The 20,349-nt window shown below is 44.4% G+C and overlaps 2 protein-coding genes across 3 annotated transcripts; one reads left to right on the top strand and one right to left on the bottom strand.

Moving 5' to 3' along the window:
- The first annotated feature begins 490 nt into the window (after positions 1 to 490).
- Positions 491 to 7,748, top strand: tmem241 (transmembrane protein 241). Of its 2 annotated transcripts, XM_084443287.1 has the most exons (15): positions 491 to 776; positions 1,082 to 1,128; positions 1,648 to 1,725; positions 2,515 to 2,596; positions 3,102 to 3,179; positions 3,412 to 3,437; positions 3,649 to 3,700; positions 3,875 to 3,923; positions 4,334 to 4,379; positions 4,776 to 4,811; positions 5,353 to 5,387; positions 5,494 to 5,563; positions 6,379 to 6,472; positions 6,771 to 6,835; positions 7,043 to 7,748. In XM_084443287.1, the coding sequence occupies exons 1-15, from the start codon at positions 705 to 707 to the stop codon at positions 7,092 to 7,094; spliced, it is 882 nt and encodes a 293-aa protein (XP_084299413.1). In that variant the 5' UTR covers positions 491 to 704; the 3' UTR covers positions 7,095 to 7,748. The 2 variants fall into 2 exon arrangements, with proteins under 2 accessions (XP_084299413.1, XP_084299414.1); XM_084443288.1 differs by lacking the exon at positions 1,082 to 1,128 and having other exon boundaries at positions 695 to 776.
- Positions 7,749 to 8,130: 382 nt separating this feature from the next.
- rbbp8 (retinoblastoma binding protein 8) lies at positions 8,131 to 20,025 on the bottom strand (the record flags this gene model as incomplete). Its single annotated transcript, XM_084443515.1, has 16 exons — positions 8,131 to 8,237; positions 9,642 to 9,783; positions 9,860 to 9,944; positions 10,384 to 10,450; positions 11,735 to 11,822; positions 12,480 to 12,568; positions 12,725 to 12,836; positions 13,146 to 13,257; positions 13,753 to 13,936; positions 15,055 to 15,150; positions 15,293 to 15,576; positions 15,782 to 15,854; positions 16,421 to 16,533; positions 16,774 to 16,869; positions 19,643 to 19,685; positions 19,929 to 20,025. 16 exons carry the CDS (start codon positions 20,023 to 20,025, stop codon positions 8,131 to 8,133), a joined length of 1,788 nt encoding a protein of 595 aa, XP_084299641.1.
- Between the last annotated feature and the right edge of the window lie 324 nt (positions 20,026 to 20,349).

Raw genomic sequence — 20,349 nt, 5'->3', positions numbered from 1 at the left:
TGAAATTGAGAGTTTAACATGTTTTTGAATGATTTTTCAAGGTGCCCACCCACATCCATTGTATGATCAAAACGGTGGTAGAGCAATTATCAGACTTTCTCATAAGTGCTAGTTTTGTCAACGTTTCGATCTGAACCATTGTATATGATCACAAGTAACCTTAAAACAGGGCTAAACATGCATTTTCCCTTTACTACTCCTTTAACTCTGGGGACAGATCCAGACCTGTGCCAGACGACCTGAGAGGTCTGGATGGTTCATAACGTATAGCAGCAGATCAGAAATATATTTTGGCCCTAAACCATTCAGTGCTTTATAAACCAACAGCAGTATTTTAAAGTGAATTATTTGACAGACAGTAAGCCAGTGTAAAGACCTCAGAACTGGAGTGATGTGATGATTATCTCTCAATAAAAGCATAGGTGTCATAGCTGTTGTAAAGATGCTCTAATGCGAGGCTTGCTGAACCCAGAGCAGTCTAATAATCACGGCTTTGGCTGAACCAAGCAGGCTCATAGTAGATCGAAGTGTTATACTGACGCAAACTATGAAGAGTTTGCTGAGGATTTCCTGGACGTGTAAATCCCAGACAAGGAAGTTACGATGTGTCGACCCTCCAAAGAACGGATTCCTGTCAGAATGTCACTAGAATAAGTGTCTAGAAGGGTATCTGCTAGTCTAATCCACGTAAAGAGGGAATACAAATGAATTGGACAAAACATGTTACTGGTGTAACATTTTGCTTCTTTTTCGTGATATCGTATTACACAAATAAGGTGAGTGTGTCTGCCAGAGATGCAACTGTATCCGCCTGTATGAGACTGCTACTGTAGCTAGAGTCAGTATTGATGAACTAAAGTAGATGCAAGCGCATGTTGTTCCTTCAACAGATCAACAAGTGTTTACGACGTAATCTCACAACTCTTCCGGTTTGAACCTCACAATTGTTTCTGAGTTTGGATCGCATTTGCATGAACAAGAGGTTCTGCTAGCTGCTACATCTTGCCTCTTGAGTGCAACTAGAATACACATACGCACCAGGCTAACGTTACCACTTGATATATGTTTGTTTGTTTTGCAGTATGTCCTGTCTGTCTTGAAATTCACTTATCCAACCCTATTTCAGGGGTAAGTATCTTATGGTGCTAAGATATAGGCTATTAAATGCACACATGAAGTTAGCTATCGAGCACACTTGAAATCTGTTCCCTATTTTTGAGATTAACTTATTTTATCGTATTGCAGCTGCAAGTCAGGTAGCATTTTTGTTCTTATGTCACCCACAATGATTTCTTCCCTTGTATGGTCCAGAGGCTAGTCCAGAGTCCAGACATCCACATTGCAAGTATTATTGCCAGTCTACATTGTCTAAACATGCCAGTGTATGAGCATGGCTTGTAGCCTTCATCATTACTTCATTATCAGTCATCCATTGCTCGTCTCCCTGCTGCTGCACCTTGGGGGCCAAGTTTCTGCCCTCACGTGGAGCACAACATTATCCAAAATTGTGATAATCATGGAACAATGCCCACTGGAATCATTGTCAAAACTTGGCTATATAAAGCTATATCTCACAGATCTGTGACAGACATCTCTCATACAGGCTTTACATTGATATGTGACTAATGAGGAACTCCTTTTCCCCAGATGGCAGACATTAATAGGGGGCATTCTGCTTCTGCTCTCTGGAAAGCTGGGATGGGTCGAAATGAGCAGCTTTCCAAGGTAACCTCTAGCCCTAACCTCTTACTAGTTTCCATTTTTCCAATGCGGCATGTAGCTCGGGAGGTAGAGCAGCCGGCCGGTCCCCGGTTCGATTCTAGCTCTGATGAGGCTGACTGCTAGCTGCCCCTAGAGGACAGCTTGGATGGGAGAAATGCAGAGGAAAAATTCCACTGGCGACCACTGAAGATGTGTGTGTGTGTGTGCTGTGTAATGGTAAATGGACTGCACTTATATAGCGCTTTTATCCGAAGCGATTTACAATGAGGGCCTCTCATTTACCAATTCACACACGCATTCACATACCAATGGCAGCAGCTGGCTAAGCTAGCCTGCTCGTTGGGAGCAATTTGGGTTTAGTGTCTTCCCCGAGGGCAGTTCGGCATGTCGTCAGGAGGAGCCGGGATTCAAACCGCCGACCCTACGATCATCGGACGGCCTGCTCTACCTCTGCCTGAGCCACCCACACTGTCGCCCATCGTGCGTGTGTGTGTGTGTGTGTGTCACGTGTGGCCAATAAAGACCCTGGAGGTCCAGAAATTATTATTATTACTCTCACTCAAAATGTGCTATTGAACCATTTGTAACCAGACAGAGCAATCCTGTGGGCTTCCAGTTAACCAGGAAACGGCAGTGTCATTGCAGTGTTCAAATATACCTTGCTTTTCTTCACTTTGACCACCATGACGCTTTTATTACAAACAGCTTTACTCTATAGGTTGGTAGGAGCTATTCACAACCGAGTTTATACCATTCTCACACTTAATGGCATCATGATATTTGGCTGGGCAGGTCTGCAGCTCTCTCCTGGCTTCCTGGGTCACTCCTGTTTGTAGGAAACATCTATGCTGGATCTAGAGCCTTGTCACGCTTGGTGAGTCAGTCTTACTCACGTTGGCTCTGTGCTTGATGACTTGATTATTTCAGACACATTCTAAAAGCAATGCAAAACACATATAACATTTCATTCCATGTTCAATAATTGTTGGAAAATCCACTTTTAGAATGTGGGATAGCTTCTTATAGGCTCTGACCTCTAGGGGTGTAAGAAAATATCGCTACACTTAAATATGGCAATATTGTATCAATTCTATCAAGCGCTGTATCGATTTTCATATTTCAACGTGGTGATATATATATATAGTATTTGTTTATGCATCACATTGTGTGTTCTTTATGCTATGGGTTTTTATAAAAGTAGTAGGTCTAGATTGATTTGGGGGGGGGGGGGGGATTGCAATATATTGCCTTGCTTATAGTATCCTAATATATTGCAATATATTGTATCGTCACCCCTGTATTGGGATATGTATCATATCGTCAGATTCTTGCCAATACACAGCCCTACTGACCTCTGACCTCTATCTCTCGTGTTGCAGCCCATTGCTTTCTTCTTCACACTTCATAATGCCTCAGAGGTGGTGAACTGCTTCATCAGGATCTTCATTCACAGAGATGTAAGATTTTTTTCACTCTTGCCCAGAATTAACTTTTGAAATGTTACACTTTTTATTCACATGCAACCATAATCATTTATTTCTGGTCAACAAATCACCAAATTTCCCCATATAGGGATCATTAAAGTTATCTATCTATCTATCTGTCTATCTGTCTGTCTGTCTGTCTGTCTGTCTGTCTGTCTGTCTGTCTGTCTGTCTGTCTAATCTCTCTAATCTATCTATCTAACAGAGAATGTCATGGATGAAGCTTTTAAGGTTTGTCTTGAACATTATATTTTATAGGGTATATAGGGTTAGGGTAGGCTACTGTATAAAATATAAAACCATCAGTCCTCCCGGACTGACGTTGCAGAAACATTGGCTACAGGGTACGTGTTGACAGAGACGGTGTTTCTTTCAATGTACTGTTCGTTGGAATCATGATCTTGAGCTTGTGTTAATTTTGCTTTGCACTTCCTGTCCACAGTGTCTGTCTGCTGCTGCTGTCGGCCGCCAGTCTTCCCCTGCATGACCCCCAGGTTCCTCCCTCCACCATATGTTGTGTTGAAATGCTAGCTACTGTATCTATCCATGAGTCAGCCGTTATTATTGTGAGGCAGTAGTGTACTGTTGTGTTATGTTGTGCAGAGCATGCTGATCAGTAGAGTATCTGTGCTAGTCGAGGTCTGATCTGAAGGCTGTTCTTATTTCAGTTTGACCAAGGTGGTTACATGTGGGCCATGGTTCACCTCTCCTGTGTTGGTGAGTTTCTCCAGGAGTAAACAAGCGGTGTGCTCAGGGTTTGGCTAAACACCTTTATTCAGGAGGTGATTTTAAATGTTGATGCTAACCTATTTGATACATTTTTTGAATATTTTTTTTAGCTGTGTGCTTGGCATTTTTAAAGTAATTAATCCAGGTGCCAAGGCATTGTGTCTCAATCAGTCAAACTATACATTTCATACAGAGAGGCAACACAATGCACTTCACAGAGAAAAATGGTGGAGCTGCACTATTATGGATTATCTTTAAATGGAAATAGAGTAGAACCAACACCTCCTGCAGAGCACAGGAGCTCACCAAATAACGCTGAGTTTGATTGGATAAATGGTATAGATAAATATATTATAGATAGTGTTTGAAGGTTGAACCATGCTGTAACTCTGTTCTAGGTGCATACAGAGTGTTCCAGACTCGTTTCAAATCCAGTCATCTAAGGTAAACGTCAAGTTTGAATATTTATTGATAGAGGGAATACACCTGCACATAATACCCAGCGTCCTTTATGCTTACCAGACCTCTGCTGGGAGTGGGACTCCCACTAGCACTCCCCCACAATGCAGTTCACTTAAACAACCAGACGCTATTTTTAGAGTTCATAGTTCAGAACATTTAACTAAACTAATGCTGAAACTGACAACAGCCAGTGTCATCTGTATATACTGGCTCTGAACCCCTCGCCCCAAATAAAGCTGTTCCTCTCTCACAGGTACTGATTTCTTTCAACTGCTGCAAATGTTTAAATGGTCTCTCAACTTTAGCACCCACTCACAGGCTCCTTCAATCTACCAGTGCATTTCTATGTGTCACTAACAGCTGTATGCTGGTTTTCAGTGATCTTGAGCAACAATACATCAACTATTTGTTCAGGTAAGAGTAAACAACAACACATCAATTATTTGTTCAAGTGAGAGTAAATGGACAGTGTTAAAGGAATGCTTAGCAAACATCAACAAGTTCATGTGGTTTTATTCAACTGTAGTCTTTGAGACTTCTACTGTTGGGCTCAGAGAAATAACTGGGTAATGTCATCATTAGGGATGCTCAAATTACCTTAACCTACAGTAGCCCTATGTATGTAGTCATACACCTTCCTAGCTGTGATTCTGCCTCCCAGGATTCCACTTGTACTATTCAATCCATCGGAAATTAATAACTACAGGTTTTTATCTCTGAAAAGACAGTATTATTACTAGCACCTTAGACATGTGATTGACTGTCAATGTATAAAATATGAGTATCATGTATATATAATGTACTGTATCTATATTAATGTATACTGTGCTGTGTGCATCGTGTGTGTGGGTTTCTTTTTGTGGTTTGTTCATGCTTGGATCACTTTTAGTTTAATAATATTGAAGTAGATATGAGACTGTATTGTGTTCTTAATTCTATTTCATCCGTTCACTAGTGTGCTGCTGCTTGCCTCTGCGGCACATCCGACGGGTAAGAACAGGCTTCTGAATGCATGGCCCCAGAAACAGCGCAGTCTCTGGAATGATGACAACATCCGTTTAGTGAGAGTGAATGGAGATAAACGCTTGTTTCCTAGGTGATCTCTTCGGGGCCCTGGAATTCCCTTTTCTTCTGTCCGTCAGGTTCCACAGTGGCTGCTGTGTCAGGTTAAACACCGCCTACTCACTAACCCTAACCCTCATTACCCTAACACTAACCCTAACCCTCAGTTTAAACATCAACTACACAAACAAACACTAACCCTAACCCTCAGTTTAAACATCAACTACTCAAACAAACACTCACCCTAACCCTCAGGTGAAACACTGCCTACTCACACTAACCCTAACTCAGACAGACAGACACTCACACTTTACCATCATGGCAAGTCCATGGCGGCTTGAATTTTTTCAGCCTTCTTCATCAGGGTGCTGACGTTCAATTTCCACTTGAGGTCCCGGGACATGACAGTATAAACATAACCTACTCAAACAGACACCTTAACCCTCAGGTTAAACATCACCTACTTAAAGAAACACTCACTCGAACCATTCCAAGTGGCAAAGGATGTTCCCTTCAAACTCACTTAACATATATATGAAACAAGCACAATCCGTAGTACAGACTGTCTCCAAAGTTGAAATTAAGCACTGAGTCATTGCACTTTGATTTGACTTTGTTTTGATTTTTGTTACTTAAGAGTGACTGCGTTTAATATTTTGTTCATTTGTGGCATTCCAGCAAATTCTGTGCTATAAAACAAAAGGCTCTGTGAAACTATGGAATTAGGATAAGACTAATACCTGGTCTTTACAATCTCCAGTAGGGATTGTAAATCAGCTATTTTTCATACAGTTGAAATTGTACGATATCCAGTATGGTAATAATGTGTCACAATGATGCGTGCATGGAGACTTTGTTTGCTATCTTATGATTGAGGTGTTTGTGCAGACTGTAAACCATGTCAACTCTTATCCAACAGTGCTTTTTTTGGCTTCTTCCTTCTGCTGGCAACAGTGAAACTAAAGAGAGGTTTGCCTTTCGACCACAGTAGCGCCTGGGTCTTTCTGTCTAAGGTGAGGCCTGGGCTCCCTCTCTGTGGTATGAGTTACACGAGCTCCATGGCGTGTTCTGATTGTCAGGTTCTACTAGCGTCAACATGGATTATACATACTGACCCCCTCACATCACGTCTCCACTGAAATATAATAATATACTTCTGTTCTAATTGAGCAATGCATTGTTATAATATACATACATATTATGCAATATGTACACAAAATAATATATTTTTATAGAAGGGATTGTTGGACACCACTCCAGCTTCAAATGAGTACCATTATATTTCAAATAAATCGTTGTTTCTATGTTAAGGTGATTGCCATATGCCTCTCCCCATTGGTTTTCAAGATGGATGCCAACTTGCCTTCCCTCATATGGTATGTCAAACTTCAAAGTATTACTAAGCGGGCTTTAAACTAATGGTAATAACACATTGCATTCATATAGATCCTTTGTGTGTGTGTGTGTGTGTGTGTGTGGGTGGGGGGGGTGGGGGCGTTAGTAGCTGGCAACGTTACAGCGCTCACCAATATAAAGACATGTTTATATATTAGCTACTGAGTCACTTTATTGCTTCATTCCAGCGTGTTCCTGAGCCACGCTGGAGAGGCCTTGCTGGTGTACTCCGAACCGTGAGAGGAGTGGAACTACCTGACCAAATGTGGCCAGAACCTTCTGGAACTTGCACTGCCACACTGAGATTATCTTTAACTGTAACTCAAAAGGAGAAGATTCAACGATTGCTCATGACTGTTGCACTTTAATTGCACCTCCTGTGAGCTTGGCTGTTCACCAAAATAAAGTTTCTACCAGAGTTTGTCCCAGATTGGACTTCTAGGATGATGTGTCTGATCTTTGCATTGGCCCAGGAGAGGACAGAACACATGTAATTGAGAAGTGGAGTTGTGCTGCTCCATGGCTGAGGAACACTCTCCCAGACCCCATCAGTCTCCCAAGACCTTCAAAGCTCTCCTCCAAACACCTTTTCAGACTGGCATTTAAAGACTTGAATACTTTTTTTCTTTTCTTTTTCTTTAATTCTTAATGCTTAATTACCTTTTTTTAAATTTTAAATCGTATTTTACGATCCATTTTCGTACAGCGCTTTGGGTTCCAGAAATGCACTTAACAAATGTGATTAGTATTATTAAATCTCACAGAGTTGACTCATACAGTGCCTTCTGAATAAACAGAACTCCCATGGACGAGTCAAGAGGAGTGTGGCCTGGAGGCCATCGGCCTTCACTTCATGTGTAATGAATCTATATGAAAGTTTCACTTTTTGAATTAAATTACAGAAAATAATGACGTTTTCCACAATATTCACATTTTTTGAGATGCACCTGTATCCCTGTATCCATTTATCCATCTATATATTTATCTATCTTATCTAAATATATTACAGTTCACTAGTTGAAACACCATTAGTAATAGAACATTTATTCATGGCAATGAGTGCATACATTACAGTTCACTAGTTGATACGCCATCAATTATAAAACATGAACTCATGATGTGTTAAAAAAATATATTGGCAAAAAATACACAGACACATGGATATTGGGGACAAACTGTTTTCTCCAAGAGTACAAACGTCAACATTGGTTTTCAACTTAAAAGAGCAATATGAGATTAAGTCAATGTGGCCATGAGTATTTCCAACATGACCACTTCAAATGAGTGAAGTCTTCTGCTCCTTGGCCTTCGGGGAAAAGATGGCGTTGTACGGTCTTCTCCTCCTGCTCCGCTGCTCTGGCTCCTTATCTTCCCTTATATAACCTGGGAGAGACCAGACAGCATCTTAACAACCTGGGAGAGACCAGACAGCATCTTAACAACCTGGGAGAGACCACACAGCATCTTAACAATCTGGGAGAGACCAGACAGCAGCTGAGAGCATCTTAACAACCTGGGAGAGACCAGACAGCATCTTAACAACCTGGGAGAGACCAGACAGCATCTTAACAACCTGGGAGAGACCAGACAGCAGCTGAGAGCATCTTAACAACCTGGGAGAGACCAGACAGCAGCTGAGAGCATCTTAACAACCTGGGAGAGACCAGACAGCAGCTGAGAGCATCTTAACAACCTGGGAGAGACCAGACAGCAGCTGAGAGCATCTTAACAACCTGGGAGAGACCAGACAGCATCTTAACAACCTGGGAGAGACCAGACAGCATCTTAACAACCTGGGAGAGACCAGACAGCATCTTAACAACCTGGGAGAGACCAGACAGCAGCTGAGAGCATCTTAACAACCTGGGAGAGACCAGACAGCATCTTAACAACCTGGGAGAGACCAGACAGCATCTTAACAACCTGGGAGAGACCAGACAGCATCTTAACAACCTGGGAGAGACCAGACAGCATCTTAACAACCTGGGAGAGACCAGACAGCAGCTGAGAGCATCTTAACAACCTGGGAGAGACCAGACAGCATCTTAACAACCTGGGAGAGACCAGGCAGCATCTTAACAACCTGGGAGAGACCAGACAGCAGCTGAGAGCATCTTAACAACCTGGGAGAGACCAGACAGCATCTTAACAACCTGGGAGAGACCAGACAGCATCTTAACAACCTGGGAGAGACCACACAGCATCTTAACAACCTGGGAGAGACCAGACAGCATCTTAACAACCTGGGAGAGACCAGACAGCAGCTGAGAGCATCTTAACAACCTGGGAGAGACCAGACAGCATCTTAACAACCTGGGAGAGACCAGACAGCAGCTGAGAGCATCTTAACAACCTGGGAGAGACCAGACAGCAGCTGAGAGCATCTTAACCCTTTTAATACGACCACGTCACCGGCAACATTTAAAAAAAAAATCTAACAAATTTGTAATAATATTTAAAAAAATATCTAACAAATCTAAGAAATTCCTCACTCCAACACTTGCTGAAAGCTGAGAAACTGCGCTTTCTAGTATTATAGGGAAAATCTAATTAATATTCGAAATGTTGTCACTGTATTTTCAGGGTGAAAAGGATTAACAACCTGGGAGAGACCAGACAGCTGAGAGCATCTTTAATATAATGAAAACTGAACAAGATTACTTGTTTATTATTCCTGAGGCAAATAAAAGGAAGGCCAAAAGTATATAACAATGTCTGGCTGAACATGATTGAGCAAGTTCACTCAGTGGTTTAGTCATGAAATGGCAGTGAGAGTGACCCCTTTACCTCTCTCCACGCAGGTCTGTGTAGACGGGAAGCCGACCTCCCAGAAGTGTTCGGGCGTGGACGGGGGAATGTGCCGGAAGCGGTGGCGTGAACAGGAAGACAGCTTTTTCAGCCTCTCTGCTTCGGGAAGGTCTGCGTAGTACTGAGAAACACACACACCTGAGCTCAACTGCAAAAGCCCCGGTCGGCTTCAGAAACATTTCAAACAATTGACTCACAATTTCACACTCCTTGCACGTGTGACCTTTGAGCTTCCTCCTCTCCTCTCTTTTGCGGACGACTGCCACATGCGCAAACGTTGGGCTGTTGTCGGGCAACAAAAAGGGCTCCATTTAAAACTCACTGCTGATGCTATGAGGGTAAGGTAATGCACATCGGCAACATTGTACACGTTCATAGTAATTGATATCCATACATTCATACATACAATCACACAAAAACATAGTGGAGCCAGATGTGAATAGTCTTGTATAAAATGAGATCTCACATGTCCTGATGATCTCCATTGTTCATGACAGGTTGGTTTGGAGACTTGGGAGCATCTATGGAGGAAAATGATTGTGTATTTATTGCCAGTTGGGAAGGCAACTATAGGGAAAGTTATTTTAACAATATACATTGACAATCTTGAAAAGATGCAAATATGTAACTACACTAAATGTGGTAACACTTACCACCCTCTCCTCCCTCCTCCTCCTCCTCCTCCTCCTCTTCATCAAGGTCCTGTTGGTCAATATCTGACGCGTACTCCCCAAAGGTTGTTTGGTCAAAGATCTCAGCCAAGCTGTCATTTGCCTTGTGGCCAATTCCTGAAAGGTTTCAATGAGACCGATTACCAGCTTGTAATCTAATTTTACCAACCATTAGAGATATTATTCTTCATACACTTTTAACATAGCAGTAAAATCTAAAATAATGTTATTTTCTCAGTACAGTTCATAATCCACAATACATTTGTATGTGTTTTTTTCTGATGTGTGCTTCAGTGTGTCACTTTCTGTAGTTTTCATTCTGGAATTCAAGACTGGGTGAACTCCAGAGGGGTGTCCCAGCTAGAGTCATTCAAACCAGCTTCCTGGAATCCCCCTCAGCACTATCCTAAACCAGCCAACCAGCTAACCCTAACCCTAACTGACCCTAACCCTAACCCTAACTGACCCTAACCCTAACTGACCCTAACAAACCTGTCTCTGAAAGGCAAAGGGCCAAGGAGAGGACAGGAAAGAGCAGTAGAGGGCATGAGAGGGCAGTAGACACTAGGAGAGGCCAGTAGACACTAGGAGAGGGCAGTAGACACTAGGAGAGGCCAGTAGACACTAGGAGAGGGCAGTAGACACTAGGAGAGGCCAGTAGACACTAGGAGAGGGCAGTAGACACTAGGAGAGGGCAGTAGACACTAGGAGAGGCCAGTAGACACTAGGAGAGGGCAGTAGACACTAGGAGAGGGCAGTAGACACTAGGAGAGGCCAGTAGACACTAGGAGAGGGCAGTAGACACTAGGAGAGGGCAGTAGAGACAAGGAGAGGGCAGTAGAGACAAGGAGAGGGCAGTAGAGGCCAGGAGAGGCCAGTAGACGGCAGTAGAGGCCAGGAGAGGGCAGTAGAGGCCAGGAGAGGCCAGTAGAGGCCAGTAGAGGCTAGGAGAGGGCAGTAGGGACAAGGAGAGGCCAGTAGACACCAGGAGAGGCCAGTAGACACCAGGAGAGGGCAGTAGAGGCTAAGAGAGGGTAGAAGATGGAAGTAGAGACAAGGAGACGGCAGTAGAGGCCAGGAGAGGGCTGCAGAGGCCAGGAGAGGGCAGTAGAGGCTAGGAGAGGGCAGGAGGGACAAGGAGAGGGCAGTAGAGGCCAGGAGAGGGCAGTAGAGACAACGAGAGGGCAGGAGGGACAAGGAGAGGCCAGTAGACACCAGGAGAGGGCAGTAAAGGCCAGGAGAGGGCAGCAGAGGGCAGTAGAGGCCAAGAGAGGGCAGTAGAGGCCAGGAGAGGGTAGAAGATGGAAGTAGAGCCAAGGAGACGGCAGTAGAGGCCAGGAGAGGCCAGTAGAGGCTAGGAGAGGGCAGCAGAGGGCAGTAGAGGCCAAGAGAGGGCAGTACCAGGGACACTCTGATGCAGGCCACGAAGGAGCAGGCTGTGACTGACGAAGGTGCAGTCCAAATCCACCGTCTCCCCTCTCTCCCCGGCCTGAACACACACATTAGAGGTCCTATTCAAGACAGGATGCGGATTCCTACCAAACATTTATGTCATAGTATGGTACATTTGGGTAAAAATAATTTCAAGATGATTAATTCGTTCTGTAAACATTGTCCTGATATGGGATGTTCATGTGGTAGTTCTAGCCTATTTGACTTTTTTCTTCAAGATTAGTAACTTCTAATTGCTGACTGCAGTGTATGACTCTGCACCCTTCATGAGTTTAATGAACAGGGTCCTAGTGTGGTGTGTGTGGTGCAGTGGTTGGGGTCTAAGTGTGGTGTGTGTGTGTGTGTGTGTTTGTGTGTTTGGTTGTGTTTTTAGTATTGGGTTCTTTGGGAGGAAACCCTTGCGAACATGGGGAGAACATGCAAACTCCGCACAGAACGGCCCGGAGACCTACTTGCTGTGAGGCGACAGTACAAGGTACTGCACCACTGTGTTTGTGTGTGGCGTGGTAGGGGTCTTAGTGTGGTGTGTGGTGCATGTCACCTGTGCTGTGGTAGGGAGCTTAGTGAGGTGTGGTGTGTGTGGTAGGGATCTTAGTGGTGTGTGCGTGTGTGGTAGGGGTCTGTGTTTGGTGTGTGGTAGGGGTCTCTGTGTAGTGTATGTGTGTGGTAGGGGTCTGTGTGTGGTGAGTGTCACCTGTGTGGCTCTAGGAGTCTGTATGTCAGGCTGGGAGAGAGCCAGCCCGGGGTCCATGCTCCACACTGGCTCTACTGGAGAGAGCTGGCCTGGAGAGACACGCATGCCATGTTGGCCAAGGCTCCACACAGCTGTGTTTGAAAGTGACAGTCTGGCTGCTACCTGGCAGTAGACAGTTACATAATGCTGTGGTTCCACAGGGACCTCACCAGGATCTGGAGCGGGTGTCCTGGGTGAAGCGCTACCGTGGTCCTGCAGGGGGCGAGCACAGGGGACGGGCAGCAGGACAGAGGTCTGCTTCAGATCTTCAGATCCTTCCCAGCTGCTTTTCCTGATTGGCTTTTTAAACTCATGTTGCTGCATCCATCAATAGGCAAGAAAGGGTCATATTTACAGTGGTTGTTTCTACATGAGTACAAGCTTCCAATTGCCAAACATACAGAGAATAACACAGGCAGCACATGTTTGGGCATACAGGAGATTTTAAGCTTCTTTTCCAGTCAGTAACAAACATTTTATGATAGGGTATGTCTCATGACATTTTGAAAACATTGTGATATTAAGTGACTGATTTCAGAACTCTGAATAGCATTGCTCTCTTCACAATGACAGATGGAGAGAGACTAAGCCATTATTCCATGATCGTGAGGGACAGGTGAGGCCTACCTCAGCGTTTGCCGACTTCTGCTTGGAGGTTTGATGAGAGGAAGAAGTGGTGGAGGGATGTTTGCCTGGCCCAGGGGTCTTGAGCTGGGACACCAGGGCCTTCTGAGGGTCCCTGTATGCATATGAGCAGTCAGGTGGCACGCTGACAGAGCCCTCCTCCTCCCCCTCTTCTCTGCTCTCTGCGCCGTGCTTCTCTCTCTCCAGCTCTCTCCTGATGAGAGGTCTTAGTGGGGCGATGCGGTAGATTCCCTTAAAGATGTTTAATCAAAAATAATTAATCATGTTTAATACAAAAGTGCCTGCAACATTAACAGGTAACCACATCAACAGTAGCCCAAACAGTACAACTTTATTTGAATGTAGATGTCATTCTTAAAACTAAGATCCTAATAAATGACTACATGTTGATTTTTGGCTTAATCATCATAAGTGAGGTAAAACTTGGTATTGAAACTTTTGTTTGAAGGAAGCAAAAACAAATCACTAATGCCAGTTTGATCAGACCACCTGTTCTTTGAGGCGTTGGCGTTGTTTAGCCGTGCGGCTGAGCTTGGTGATGCGAAGGACAGAAGGGGACTTGTCCTCCGGGGGGATGGGTTGGACAGACGTTACGAGAGACTTGTCCTCAGGGGAGATGGGTTGGGCAGACGTTGAGAGAGACTTGTCCTCAGGGGAGACACGTTGGGCAGACGTTACGAGAGACTTGTCCTCAGGGGAGACGGGTTGGACAGACGTTACGAGAGACTTGTCCTCCGGGGAGACGGGTTGGGCAGACTTTACGAGAGACTTGTCTTCAGGGGAGACAGGTTGGACAGACGTTACGAGAGACTTGCCAAAGACGGGCGATGAGGAGCGAGGCCTGTCGGTCAGCAGAGTGGAGACATCAGAACATGTTGTATAAAAACGAGCAGGAAACATTCTGCTGTGTACCATGTACCTATACTGTGTGATTGATTTTTATTCCATTCTCTAACATCTATTATGCATTTGCATATGCACCTATTGTATTTTAGATTGCTATTCTTGCATTTACCTTCAGCACTAGATTATGCTCTTAGTCACTTGTTTTAGAGAGAAGATGCACTTGTGAGTTCTGGCAAGTAGTAGTAGATTGACTTTCTTCCTACGTTCAATGCAATTATTGTAAGTCGCTTTGGATAAAAGCGTCAGCTAAATTACTGTAATGTAATGTGTAAGACTAGTCGTAACAGCCTATATGAATCTGCATAGAGCTGCATCACAGGAAGCTGTGTAACATGTTTCAGTCTTACAGAAGGGTGCCCTCTGTTCTGGTTCTGTCTCCATGTCTGGCGTGTGTAGAGCTGGAGCGGGAGCCCAGAGTCATCTGACAAGTCTGAAGATTTAAATCAGCCAAAACAACCACTTATAATCACTTCCAAAGCAAAGCTGGAGTGAAATAATCATTGTTGTGGGAGAATACGATCTGTGTCAAGGAAACGATTTCATGCTGCAATTTCTATTATGGAAACTATCTGGTTACATCAAGACATAATAGTAATAACATCAATAGCTGCTGGCTCAAAACCAGTATAACCAGTATAACCAGGTGTAACTGTACTCCGGCATGATTAAAATCATGTTCATAAAAGCTTCTGGGCTGGTTATTACGTACTTCAGGACTATATTGAAGTGAAACATCTGATAAAAACATGCACTGGCTCAATCAGAGCCTCGCTGGCCAGCAGCTCACCTGGAGAGGTTTTGTCTGAAGGACGCCCTTAGCTGGGAGAAGGTTGTTCACAGGGCTGCCAGGAAGATCCAGACAGCAGGTCTCTGCCACCACGGCTCCCAGGGGTCCCTCTGGGCCTGGTGAGGAACCAGCACATTACTGACGTGGTGCATTTAAGAGGGAACCACATCAGTCAGTCCTAGTGAATGTGGGCCTTACGTGGGGCGAGGAAGAGGGCCATATCACACGTCTCCGGCACCAGGACATCTTTTTTGGGGCTCAGAGATGTTAGAAAAGATGACCCTTTACTTAGTCCTAAAAGAGAAGAATAAACCATCAGTTCATCAACACGTAACATGGGTTCCCTGCGTTTTTGAAACTGCGAGGGAGTTTGAAACCGAACCTGCTAGCTGTGTGCCATGCCTTTGTGAGTCTGTGTGTATGCACCTTAACTAACCAGTGAGAACTGAACTCTGGGTCTGAGACAGAAGTCCCTCAGCGTCGGGGATGGGAGGCTCTGTCCCGCCCCCTCTCCTCCTCTTTTTGCTGATTACAGGCCGAGATATGTGCTTCAGAGGTCCGGTGATGTGCTTCAGAGGTCCAGAGATGTGCTTCAGAGGTCCAGAGATGTGCTTCAGAGGTCCAGAGATGTGCTTCAGAGGTCCAGAGATGTGCTTCAGAGGGGAGTCTGGGATCACCCCCTCCTCCTGCTCTCCACAGGAGGCCGGATGGGCGTCCCAGCTAAAACAACAGCCAATACAATGGCAATGCAACCAGTGCATTTGTCAGAAGACAGTTGAGGATACTGAAATGTTTTTACATCAAACTAAATAAATCACTTTTTATTTTTATGTATTAGCAAATTATGCTCATTACTACTGGTATTCAAACTAGAGTTTCAAAGTCATCCCTAACGAAGTTGGTGTGAAAGCACCCTGGAACTCACCGAGCCACCTTCAGCCTGTTGAGCTCCACATTCAGCTTCCTGTTCTCTTCTCCCAGGCTGTTCCTGTCTTCCGCTGGGGGATCCATGACGAACCACATGAAAGAACAGGGTGGAGAAAACAGGGCTTAAGGAAACAGGGTTAGTACTTAACAGTAGGTGTCAGTTAGGCTGAAATAATCAGTTTCCATAGGAGTGGAGACAGAAGAGGAATGTTACATTAGGGAGGTTTCTAGGAAACAAAGGCATCATTCAGATTTCTTCCAACACTGTAAAAACAGACAGCCCCAACCCAACCCAACCCCAACTGTGACCCTAACCCCAAACATAACCCTAACCCTAACCGCAACCCAACCTAACCCCACCCAAAGGCAATATTGTAATGCATGAAATGAGGAAAGCCATTGTAGAAACTAAGGATAGTGTTGTACAGTAGACAGAGAAAGAACAGAGACAGATGGAGCTGCCAGAGAGTTAGCTGGCTTTTGGGAATGCAGATAGATTAGTGCTAGGGAGTTAGGCCCCCTACAGGCCACTAGCTGCACCACGTCTTCATGGGGGTTAGGGTCTGTTAGGGTTAGGCTGATCACATGCTGCTGGTGTGTGGATCCTTCAAAGGTTCGGTTGTAAGAACAAACTCACTGAGCTCAGCAATGAGACGGAGGCTCTGCTCACGGTCCTCCTCAAACTCCACCTGCTTCGTCCTCAGGCGCTCCTCAGTGACGGAGCAGCGGTCACACAGACTAGCTCGCAGCCTGAGAGGGGAACAGTGCACCATGTGTTCATTAGTATCTTGTTTAGTGTTTGAAAAGGTTTTTCAGTTCAATACAGCCTAATACATTGAACTGAAACGGAGAGAAACAGAGGGAGAGACAGATTAGCGAACAACACTGTGAAAGGATTTGTGTGACGCTATTCTGACGATGAGAGAGAGAGAGAGAGAGAGAGAGAGAGAGAGAGAGAGAGAGATGGAAAACAGGCTGAAAGGGTCCCACCTCTCCTCTACGATGGCAACAGTCTCCTGCAAGGCCTTGTTCTGCTCCTTGAGGAGACGGTTCTGCTTCAACATCCTCTCCACGACCTCAGCGTCTCTGGAGAAAAACACAATGCTATAAGCCTTCACAAAGTCTTTAGTAACAAGTCATTAAACAGACATTTTTATTTTCTACAATATTACATTAGAAATATGAACATATTTAAAATCTCTAATTACTAATGCCTTTGCAAAGGAAAGTACACATAGTTTTTTTTTTTGTAATTTCATATAAATTCCCACTGTTGTCTCATGTTGACTGTCATGTAAACTGTAAGCACTTGACTTGAAAAAGAGAACTGGTCTCAATGTGACGCCCTGTGGACATGAAGGCTAAATAAAACCCAAATGCTTTAGATAATTTGTCAATAGCTCTATAGAACCTTAATAAAGAGAGTGAATAGCTCTATAGAACCTTAATAAAGAGAGTGAATAGCTCTATAGAACCTTAATAAAGAGAGTGAATAGCTCTATAGAACCTTAATAAAGAGAGTGAATAGCTCTATAGAACCTTAATAAAGAGAGTGAATAGCTCTATAGAACCTTAATAAAGAGAGTGAATAGCTCTATAGAACCTTAATAAAGAGAGTGAATAGCTCTATATAGAATGTTAAAAGAGTGAATAGCTCTATATAGAATGTTAAAAGAGAGTGAATAGCTCTATATAGAATGTTAAAAGAGAGTGAATAGCTCTATATAGAATGTTAAAAGAGTGAATAGCTCTATATAGAATGTTAAAAGAGTGAATAGCTCTATATAGAATGTTAAAAGAGTGAATAGCTCTATATAGAATGTTAAAAGAGAGTGAATAGCTCTATATAGAATGTTAAAAGAGTGAATAGCTCTATATAGAATGTTAAAAGAGTGAATAGCTCTATATAGAATGTTAAAAGAGTGAATAGCTCTATATAGAATGTTAAAAGAGTGAATAGCTCTATATAGAATGTTAAAAGAGAGTGAATAGCTCTATATAGAATGTTAAAAGAGAGTGAATAGCTCTATATAGAATGTTAAAAGAGAGTGAATAGCTCTACCTTAAAGGTGCTCAGTTTGATTTTTTGGGCCTCTAGATGGGGCAGTGGTGCAGCGTATCAGATATAAACAAGTGGGCGTTTTCACTCCATAAGGTGCCGTTCAGGGGGTGGGGCTCAGCGCCGGGCCGGCTTCGCTCATAATAAAAATAAATTCTGCATTTGCTCCACAGGCACGACACCGTTGGGCAGGGCTGTACATTGCGACATATATGTCGCACGTGCTATGAAAAAAAATGTCTGTGCGATAAATTTATTTGCCCTGTAGCACGCGTGCGACAGACAGCGAGCCGCTTGTATGTAACATTAGAGTTTTTTTCCGTGTTGAAGCCGGGAGGACGAGTGAGATGAAATGAAGTGAGAGCAGTCAGGTAGACTAGCCTATAGCTTCCCCTGGACCAGGAAACTAGCCTATAGCTTCCCCTGGACCAGTAAACTAGCCTATAGCTTCCCCTGGACCAGTAAACTAGCCTATAGCTTCCCCCGGACCAGTAAACTAGCCTATAGCTTCCCCTGGACCAGTAAACTAGCCTATAGCTTCCCCCGGACCAGTAAACTAGCCTATAGCTTCCCCCGGACCAGGAAACTAGCCTATAGCTTCCCCTGGACCAGTAAACTAGCCTATAGCTTCCCCTGGACCAGGAAACCAGCCTATAGCTTCCCCTGGACCAGTAAACTAGCCTATAGCTTCCCCTGGACCAGTAAACTAGCCTATAGCTTCCCCTGGACCAGGAAACTAGCCTATAGCTTCCCCTGGACCAGTAAACTAGCCTATAGCTTCCCCTGGACCAGTAAACTAGCCTATAGCTTCCCCTGGACCAGTAAACTAGCCTATAGCTTCCCCTGGACCAGTAAACTAGCCTATAGCTTCCCCCGGACCAGGAAACTAGCCTATAGCTTCCCCTGGACCAGTAAACTAGCCTATAGCTTCCCCCGGACCAGTAAACTAGCCTATAGCTTCCCCTGGACCAGTAAACTAGCCTATAGCTTCCCCTGGACCAGGAAACCAGCCTATAGCTTCCCCTGGACCAGGAAACTAGCCTATAGCTTCCCCTGGACCAGTAAACTAGCCTATAGCTTCCCCTGGACCAGGAAACCAGCCTATAGCTTCCCCTGGACCAGTAAACTAGCCTATAGCTTCCCCCGGACCAGGAAACCAGCCTATAGCTTCCCCTGGACCAGTAAACTAGCCTATAGCTTCCCCTGGACCAGTAAACTAGCCTATAGCTTCCCCTGGACCAGTAAACTAGCCTATAGCTTCCCCCGGACCAGGAAACTAGCCTATAGCTTCCCCTGGACCAGTAAACTAGCCTATAGCTTCCCCCGGACCAGTAAACTAGCCTATAGCTTCCCCTGGACCAGTAAACCAGCCTATAGCTTCCCCTGGACCAGGAAACCAGCCTATAGCTTCCCCTGGACCAGGAAACTAGCCTATAGCTTCCCCTGGACCAGTAAACTAGCCTATAGCTTCCCCTGGACCAGTAAACTAGCCTATAGCTTCCCCTGGACCAGTAAACTAGCCTATAGCTTCCCCTGGACCAGTAAACTAGCCTATAGCTTCCCCTGGACCAGTAAACTGTTCGGGCAAGTGCCTCATGCAGTTGTCTGATCGGACGAGTAAAAAATAGCCTATAGTTGAAGTGTGATAAATAAGTAACGTTATCTAAAAAATACAGTCTAGAAACACGACGTGGAGCTACACATGCACCCAGTAGCCTAGCCTGTTTGAGCCCAAGCACCCAGTAGCCTAGCCTGTTTGAGCCCAAGCGGAGCCTCCATCTACGTATCAAATGCACTCACGAGCACCGCTTCTTCTTCAGCTTGTTCACCTTGTCTTGCAATTCTAAAAATTGAAAGAAAGACCCGTTAAGAGTTAAATAAAGTATAACTACATAGTTGAACAATACTGAAGGTGAAACACTGCTGTAGCAGAGCCAAGTCTAGATGCAGTTTTCACAGAGGAGCTCATTCATCATTGCAACATATATATATATATAAAATGATTATTTATTTGTATTTATTAATTTTGTAATGGTACATATTATTGCTTTAATTGCTTGGCGTGGCTTGCACTGGCGTTCAGTACCTTGTAAAGCACTGTGGTGACACTCCCTCAGCTGAGTCCAGAGACTGTGGAAGTTTCCGGAAGAGGAGCTCTCCCCACTAAGCCCAGGACTGCTCATCATCAACTCACACCCAAACGGCTCTCTGCACCCTCTCTCCTCTCACCACTCACCTGCATCCAGCAGTAACCCTGTAGGTGACAGAGAATAACAAGAGTTTAGTCTCGATTCCAATGGATCTCAGTAAAGGGTAGGCTAACAGACCTGCAGAACTGGAAGACACTAACGTGTGTAGCCTAGTTGGCACTACGTGAGACTGAAGTCCACTAGTTTGCTGAAGCTTGACATACATTAGTGTGGTCAGAGGTTTGAAATTCAAATAGAATTTCCAAGCTGTGTGCAAAACTATGTGTTAAGTTATGCAATTTAATAGATATCACAGTA

This window comes from Borostomias antarcticus (assembly GCF_949987555.1).
Source record: "Borostomias antarcticus genome assembly, chromosome: 9".
Lineage (NCBI taxonomy): Eukaryota > Metazoa > Chordata > Actinopteri > Stomiiformes > Stomiidae > Borostomias > Borostomias antarcticus.
The sequence above is the reverse complement of the archived record's forward strand: the minus strand, read 5'-3'. Positions and strand labels throughout refer to the sequence as shown.

Bases quoted from the DNA above. Each gene is read 5' to 3' on its own strand.
- tmem241 (XM_084443287.1), top strand. From the start codon at position 705: ATGAATTGGACAAAACATGTTACTGGTGTAACATTTTGCTTCTTTTTC. The intron at 1,129-1,647 runs GTAAGTATCTTA...CCTTTTCCCCAG, and splicing joins TATCCAACCCTATTTCAGGG to ATGGCAGACATTAATAGGGG. The intron at 2,597-3,101 runs GTGAGTCAGTCT...CTCGTGTTGCAG, and splicing joins CTAGAGCCTTGTCACGCTTG to CCCATTGCTTTCTTCTTCAC.